Source organism: Neophocaena asiaeorientalis, unplaced genomic scaffold (assembly GCF_003031525.2).
Source record: "Neophocaena asiaeorientalis asiaeorientalis breed wild unplaced genomic scaffold, Neophocaena_asiaeorientalis_V1.1 scaffold78, whole genome shotgun sequence".
Taxonomy (NCBI): domain Eukaryota; kingdom Metazoa; phylum Chordata; class Mammalia; order Artiodactyla; family Phocoenidae; genus Neophocaena; species Neophocaena asiaeorientalis.
Window position 1 is genome coordinate 7,417,654 of NW_020175018.1, and position 8,694 is coordinate 7,426,347.

General features: G+C 45.3%; 1 protein-coding gene across 6 annotated transcripts in view; it reads right to left on the minus strand.

Annotated features, from left to right (window-relative positions):
• Positions 1 to 2,404: 2,404 nt before the first annotated feature.
• GGTA1 (glycoprotein alpha-galactosyltransferase 1 (inactive)) overlaps positions 2,405 to 8,694 on the minus strand; it is a 32,889-nt gene continuing 26,599 nt past the window's right edge. For all 6 annotated transcript variants that reach the window (XM_024762275.1, XM_024762273.1, XM_024762270.1 and 3 more), the window contains one exon: positions 2,405 to 5,167. In XM_024762275.1, coding sequence (XP_024618043.1) covers positions 4,474 to 5,167 — 694 coding nt within the window. In that variant the 3' untranslated portion in view covers positions 2,405 to 4,473. The remainder of the gene's footprint in view (positions 5,168 to 8,694) is intronic.

An 8,694-nucleotide genomic window follows, 5' to 3' on the forward strand; every position in this document is an offset into this window, starting at 1 on the left:
GGTTCAATGGGGATACTTGCGGTTGTAAGAGAAACCCCGATTCCAAGTGACTTAATAATGGGACCTCATTGGCTCACACATTCGAAAAGTCCACAGGCAATTCAGGCTTTAGGTAAGGCTGGAGCCCGTGGCTCAGGGCTGTCATCAAGGACTGTGGTTCCTTCGGCGTCCCTGCTCCTCCTGTCCTATTGTCAGTTTCATCCTAAGGCTGACCTCCCTTGTGATCCCCAGAAGTGTTAGTGGCTTCTAATGTTACATGTGTCTGTATTTCCAGTAAAAGACCTGAGATTCAATTTGATTGCATTAGTTTAGATCACCTGCCCACCCCTGAATCAGTCATTGCCACCAGGGGGAGGGAAAGTATTGATTGGCTTAGTCTGGGTCACTTGGTCCAACTATGGCACTAGTTTCCATAGAAATCACATAGACTCCATAGAGGAGACAGGCTTTGCTGGGGAGGGAGAAAGAGAGCCACAGATGCTGGGTGAATGTGCAGCCCTCAACCAGCCAAAGCCCTCTCAAGCTCTTTGCTGCTTTTCACACAGGCTCTGCTATGAGATTTCACCCAGTCCCAAGGCCTTGGCACCATTTGGGTGGGTCTCCGTGAAAGTCTCATCACAGTCCTCTGTGCTGTGTGTCTGCTGCACCTCCCTCCGAAGCCTCACCCCATCTCCACTCTTCACAGTGATCCCCTTCTCTTCTCGCAAAGCTCAATTCAGAGGCAGCCCCTCTGAGGCTATTTCCACCTCACAGACATCCTTTCCTCCTCTGTACCCCCTTGGCCCTTGAACTTTCCTGGGCCTCGTATTGCTCAGGTTCCATTTGACTTTCTCCAGCGTGGCTCCAGCATGAGTTTAGACCTACCTTCTGCCTCTGAAGAGTCTGGGTCTACTAAGTTCTCTCTCTTTAATTCCTAAGACAAGGATTGAGAGCTTTTGGTGGTGATTCCCTGCTGTCCACAGATTTCAAAAACAGGATGGTTAAAGTGTGTGTGTGTGTGTGTGTGTGTGTGTGTGCGCACATATGTGAGAGAGAGTAAGGGAAGCAGACTGGAGCCGTGGGAAGAGCAAAGGATTTGGAGTCGGACAGTCCTGGGTTTGAATCCTAGCTCTGCACCCTTATAGACCTGAGGCTTTGACCAATGGATCCCCACTTAACCCAGCTTTCTCACCTTAAAAGAAGTATGCATTGTGTTGTACATTCGTGCTTTCTATATTTCACACTTGTGAGTATGCTACCATGCCTGTGTTATTCATTTACATAAGGTACATTTAATAAACAGTGATTTAATAAATTCTTATAACTGTAAGTAGTGCCATAGCTATCAGTAAATCACATAGTGACTTTGGCTGAGAGAGAGAAAATGAGTCATTACAAGAAGGACAAGAGAAGTCAGGCCCTTCTAGCCTTACAGAAACTTCTCCCCCTCCAGCTGCATGGAACCCCCAGAGTGGAAGGAGGAGGCATGGCTGTCCCTTCCACCCACCCCCTCACCCAGCTTTGCCCTCTGAGGCACTTCCTTGGTACAACAGCTTATGAGTGACCACTGGGCTTATAGCGGCCCTGCAGGCACAACATAAAGTTGAGAATGACCGCAGTCTTTTATTTATTTTTACATGATCCATTTTAACTAATTTAATGCACTTGGGGCAGGTTTTGTACAGAAAAAGTGGGAAGTGGTATGGGCCTAGGAGCATACCTAGCTTTTAAAATATTACTTCTTATGGCAAAAATTCCCCTTTATCAAATTCTTCTATAAAGCAGCATTTTCCTTGATAGGAAACATGGCCCTCCATATGCATGGTGTCAACACATTTATCCTCATCAGCTTCTCTGGTGTGAGCTTCAGCTCAGTTGCTTCCCAGCTGGGTGGCTTAACCTTTCTGAACCTCACTTTGCTCATCTACAAAATGGGAATAATTCTCTACTATGAGGGAATCATGTCCCGTTGCATATCCCATGCACCACACTACATCAGGCTGCTCCACTTCAATTTTTGTATTTATTATAAATACACCCACCCAGTCTTGCTGGAAATTCAGCAAGTCTCTCCCAGGGCTCCCTTGGCCAGATATATTCCCCAGAGGTCAGGACTAGTAACCACCAGATATGGTTATGGCATTGTTTTCTCCCTCTGCCCTTGTGCCCCACCCAGACCTTCAGGGGCAAGCCTTATTCTACTGCCACTTAATTACTTCAGCGTATCACTCTGGGAAGCTCTTTATAAGCATTCATTGTTACAAAAGTGAGCGAATCTCAACCATGTTCTTTCTATCTTTGTAACAGTGGACAAATTCTTAGAAGGACACAAGGACTATTTGGAATCTAAGTATTTAAAATTCTGCAATTGACAATTCTGAACATCTTCGGGAGAAAATGCACACTCCATGACTGGACCAGAATATACTGAGAAAATAATTTATTCAATTGTAAATCAGGAATTTTATTTATTTTTTTAATACTGAACTATCAATAACATCTTGAGTTTGTCCATTTGGAATTTAAGTGAATTATAAAAAATCAAGATTCCTTCAAAAGGAAACATCAGTCCTTTAATCTGAGGATACGTCATTGCTTTGGGACTTAAACCATGAACTCTCCCTACTCCAGAATGGACCCCAGAAAACTTGAGTTATAGAGAAGCAAGAGTCCTAACTGACCTGCAATCTCCTGTCTTTTACAAGGGCACTTCTTCAGGATTTTTGTTGGTCTTGTTTTGTTCTGCTGGGTTGTGAAAATTCTTGGCAAGAACTGAAGACTAGGAGGCACAGTGAAACAGTAGCGAAAATGGAGGTTTGATTTTATCAAAGCCGCCCATGGTGCTGAACATCAGGCCAGTGCAACGGCTCTTCAAGTAAATTGCTTGAAAATGGAAACCAGTGACCTAAACTGGAACACAAGCAAAATATAAACGTGCCTGCATATGTAAATGTTGCCTCCTAACTTCCTTTACGTTGAATTGCTTAACTTTAAATAATATGTAAGATTTCATAGCTTCTCTTTTTTTTTTTTTTTTTTGTGGTATGCGGGCCTCTCCCGTTGTGGAGCACAGGCTCTGGACACGCAGGCCCAGCGGCCATGGCTCACGGGCCCAGCCGCTCCGCAGCATGTGGGATCTTCCTGGACCGGGGCACGAAGCCGTGTTCCCTGCATCAGCAGGCGGACTCTCAACCACTGCGCCACCAGGGAAGCCCATAGCTTCTCTTAGAGAAAGGAATTGAAGGTTAAGCTGTTCAGTCACGAAGACTGGGTCTCCCATTGCCATCCCCTCTACTTTTGATATAAAATCAATGAACTGTTTTATTATACACATCTGATGGTTACACTTCAGTAGTGCAGATGGGGCAGGGGAAAACAAGAGGTTCCTTGATGTCAGCCCTCCAAGTCGGGGCATGATGGGCTGAGGGTTAGAACAGGTGGTGGCAGGATTTGCTGATGACTGACTGTCCTGAAATGAAGCCCAGGTCTGGGAAACGTAACCCCTTGCAAGCCTCTTCAATCCCCTGCAGGTCTTTGTCTACTCTGACACCACCCGCTTCCTCTGGCCAAGAATTTGAAGACTCAAGTTCCAGAGCACGGTGGACCGAATATGACTTGGCCAAAACAAGAAGCATCTTCTAAGACAACACATCTCTTGGTGTCATAACGGTTGAGGAGCCTGGAGACCACCCACACTGCCTCCCATTCAGTGCCTGAATCCATGCTGCTGTATTTATGTGCCAACCCCATGCCCTGTTCCCCTCAGAGGTGGCATTGCCCCCACAGTGATCAGCCCCGTCTCTCTACTCTCTGTTATTTCATGGCAAACTTACTTTGAGGCTTGTTTTCATTTCATGCTGAGAACCCACTGGCTCATCAGATTCCCTGTGACTCCCAACATTCGTCACTATGATATCCACTGGGAGTCTTGACCAGTCTTTGCACGGAAGCCAAACAACGTCCTGATAAGAAAAGGACGTGGACCACAAATGGCCTGAAGTACTCTGCTGTTGAAACCACTTGAGGGTTGCCAAGGTTAACTGTGTCCTACTAAGAGTTCTCCTGTTTGCAGAACAACTCTGCTAGCAGAGACAGGAAGACACTGAAATCAAGAGGACAACGGCTCACAATTGTATCTTGTTGCCAAACATTTCCCTATGCATACTTTTCTCTGGTAGGTCAATTGACGCATGTAGAGTGTTTCTGGCTTTTTCTTTGCCCATGACAATTTTCTTTTCTTTTTTTTGTTTAGCTGATAGTGTATCCCCCCCAACCCAGAAAAGATAAGAAATCACTAGGAATTTACATCTGATTACCATAGGTTCATTCTCCCATATTACAAGGCTTGAAGTTGCAAGGAGGAGTAATATGTACTTGCTGTGTTGGTGTTTTGTTAGTATTTTTTTTTTAAGTTAAAATTAAGTGTTACTTTTCCGAAGAAGTAGCCAGAAGAATACTCTCTCAAATTCAGAAACCTACCGGCACAATTTAAAGTCAGACGTTATTTCTAACCAAATTATATTCTTTTGTCTGCCAAGATATCTTGACAAGCTTAATATCTGAAGGCAGGCCTATATGATAATCCCAGCAGTATTCTGGGGATAAGATTTTAGTGGGTTTGTTGAGAAGGAAATACTTGTTTAGATGGCTTTCATCATGCCACTCGGCTTCTATGTCATTTTTCTTGTCCTGGAGGATTCCCCTGAAGCACTCCTGGGTGATGTTTAGGACCTGAGTGGGTGTTCCCCCAAAAATGGCCGCATGGTAATAAAAATCCCCCTGGCCAAACGGAATGTATGCTGCGGACTCTTTCCGCCTCTCGTAGGTGAACTCGTCAGGATCTGCCTTGTACCACCAGGCCTGCAGCTGAGCCACCGACTGGCCCAGGGTCTCCAGCCCAAAGGTGTCTTGGAAGACCTGGTCCACGTCCATGCAGAAGAGGAAGTCGACCTCATGCTGGATGTGGGCCACAATGTGCTCCCCGATGGTCTTCATGCGCATCATGCTGATGTCCTGCCACCTCTTCTCAGGCCTGATCTCAAACACTTTGAAGGAACGCAGAGGACCCAGCTCTATCAAAGGCATCCTGGAGACATCATCCACCATGATGTAAAATATGACTCTGTGGCCAACCATGAAGTACTTATTAGCAGATGTTAAGAACTCCTCCAAGTAATGCTCAATGTATCTGAAACAAAGAAGAATGGGATAAATGTAACCTCTAGGATTTCTGCAGGAGGCGACATGCTACTCTCATCATCTTGTCTGTATTTTGCAGTTTACGAAAGGAATTATTTTTTCCCCCATCCCAGACAAGTGCTTTCACAGAGGGACGTTCCTGGCCACTCTCCACCATTCAGTCACTCGTTCGGGGAGGTGGAGTGACTTACCTGACTGATGCTTCTAGAAGGGTGACTGGGCATGCCCAGCCCCGCCCCCTCCTCTCTCACTCTTGGAAGCCGGCCAGGTGGAAAGAACATGTGTTCTCAACTGCTCTGGGCCTTGTACTGGTAGCTTAATGGTACAGGCCCTGCTCCCACAACCAGAGGCTTGCAGTTTCTTGTGCTGTAGGTGCCTGGATGCCCAAGTCTTTCTAATTCTGTGGTTCAACATTAGGAAGCCCAGGGCCTTCAGATAGAAGTCACATTCTCCAGTATCAGCTTTAACTGTAATGAAGGTGATATTCACTACCACCTGCCTTACTTAGCCCCTTGTCTTACTTATCAGTTGATTCAGACTTTGGGCAGGCAGAGGGGGTACTAGTTCTTTTTTGTTCCTGCTTTATTGAGGTATAATTGACACATATCCTTGTGTAAGTTTAACGTGTGCCAAGTGTTGATTTGGTGCACGTATATTACAAAATGATTACCACTGTAGCATTAGTTAACACCTTCATCACATCACATAATTATCATTTCTTTTTTGTGGCAAGAAGGTTTGAGATTTATTCTCTGAACAGTTTTCAAGTCTATAATACAACATTATTAACGATAATCACCATGCTGTATGTTAGATCCCCAGAACTTATTCATCTGATAACTGCAGGTATGTACCCTTCAATCAACATCAGGGGGCACTAGTTCTCAGGCCTCCCTTGAAAACCCCAACCTATACTCCAATGTTGCTGTTGCCCTACCAGATGCAAGGGTGACGTGACCCTTGGGTCATTTGGGGATGCAGTAAGTCTAACCATCGCCACTCTCTTATCCTTCTCTGGGACCCAGAGAATGGGTTATGGGACATGGATATCCTTCCATATTACACATTCGCCCTGTGAATTTCCCTCTGGTCACCCCAAACACCAGTCCATTAACCAGATACTGCCATTATAAGACCCATCCCAATACCAGAGCAAACAAGCTCTGATTTAACCTTATTTTAACTATCTCATTTCCTTTTTTAAAAATAGATTTTATTTTTTAGAGCATGTTTAGGCTCACAGCAAAATTGAGCTGAAATTGCAGAGTTCCCTTATGCCCCCCGGCTCCCCTGTCCCTCCCACAGCTTCCCCAGTATCAACGTCCAGCACCAGGGTGGCACATGCATTGCAGTCGATGAACCCACAGTGACACATCGTTATCAGGCTAAGTCCACAGTTTACATTCTATGGGTTTGGACAAATATATAACGACAGGTATCTTTCATTATGTATGGTATTATACAGAGTATTTTCACTGCCCTAAAAATTCTGTGTTATGCCTATTCAACCATTTCCCTACTCCAACCCCTGGTAACTACTGATCTTTTTACTTTCTCCATAGTTTTGCCTTTTCCAGAATGTCATATAGTTGAAATTGTACAGTATGTAGTCTTTTCAGATTGGTTTCTTTTACTTAGTAATGTGCATTTAAGGTTCCTCCATGTCTTCTCAAGCCTTGATAGTTTTTTGGTTTTTTTGCACTGATAACATTCCACCATCTGGATGTGCCATAGTTTATTGATCCATTCACCTACTAAAGGACATCTTAGTTACGTCCAAGTTTTGGCAATTATGAATAAAGCTGCTATAAACATCTGTATGCAAGTTTCTGTGTGGACATAAAGTTTCAGCTTTTTTGGGTAAACGCCAAGGAGTGCAGTTGCTGGACCGGATGATAAAAGCATGTTTAGTTTTGTAAGAATCTGGCAAACCGTCTTCCAAAGTGGCTGCACCATTTTGCATCCCACCAGCAGTGAGTGAGAGTACCTCCCGCTCCACATTTTCGCCAGCCGTTGGTGGTGTCAGTGGTTTGGATTTGGGTCATTCTAATAGATGTGCAGTGGTATCTTAGCTATTTACTTATTCATTCAAAAAACATCACGTTTGGGACTTCCCTGGTGGCGCAGTGGTTGAGAATCTGCCTGCCAAGGCAGGAGACACAGGTTTGATCCCTGGTCTGGGAAGATCCCACATGCCGTGGGGCAACTAAGCCCGTGCGCCACAACTACTGAGCCTGCGCACCACAACTACTGAAGCCCGTGCGCCTAGAGCCCGTGCTCCGCAACGAGAAGCCACCACAATGAGAAGCCTGCGCACAACAAAGAGTAGCCCCCGCTCGCCACAACTAGAGGAAGGCCTCACGCAGCACCGAAGACCCAGCGCAGCCAAAAATAAAATTAAATAAATAAATTAAAACGAAACAAAACAGAACATCATGTTCGTGTCTTCTGTAAGCCAAGCGACACGCTATCTGGTGAAGCCATGGGGATGACAGAGAAGGGGAAGAAAGAGTAGTTGATTGGCTTAACACAACTCATGCCACCCCCAGACTCATGCTCAGTGAAGGTGGAGTAAGTGTAATTTGCTGATCGCACTAACAGCCAATTATGGTGTTTTGTGAGTAATAATAAGTGGCACTTCTTTTTGCTTTTTGGTTGCTGCCTGGATTCCCTTTCGTTACTACAAAAATAAACTGTGTTTTTAATATTGGTCTCTGGAAACCCCAGCGTTGACAGTGTCGATTCTTTAAATGGAGAGAATATATCGGAGCAATATTAAGAGGGACTTCAACATGGCTCTGGGGCTGGTGGCCAGGAAATTCTTCCACACTCTGGAACTTTAAGAACAATCTATTGCACCCTGAAGGCTGGGAGACAATCCCAGGGGAAGGGAGGGGGCCTTGGTGAGGTTTAACATTGTTTAGAGATTAAAGCACTGCGGTTGGCTCTGTGCATTGTTATTTGAAAACAAACCAAACATCATACCTCCTAAAAGTCCAAATCCACTCTTGGGAGGACTTATTGCTGCTGAGTACAAACAGTCCTCTCATGCCCCCGAGCGGAGAGCACATGGATTTCACCAGGATATGTGATTTACAGTTTAGTTCTGAGAAGCTGCAAGGAGATGGCAGAAACCACTGTGGAGCCGCCGGCAACGTTCTTTTTGGAAACATCAGGATTAAATCAGTCAGCAGTGTGGCTGGCTTGTCCCCTCTCATACCAAAGGATAAGGTGAGCTGAGAATCTGCTCCCGACTCATAACAGTACAGATTCTTCTAGTAAAAATGTCAAAACTCCAGTCACCCTTCTCAATTAGAGATGCCGCCTAGGCCCCTGGGATCAGCACATTTAGTGACATTAGGACTTGATCAGTACGGTGATGGCAATGGCTTCTGGGCTCTGGGTCGGAGGTCTCGGGAGAACGCTCAGATCTTCACTCAGGTCATCCTGGGCCTTCACCCCTCTTTGTACAGGCGAGAGGTCAACTTTCCATGTGGCTTTTTGAAAAGGTACAGA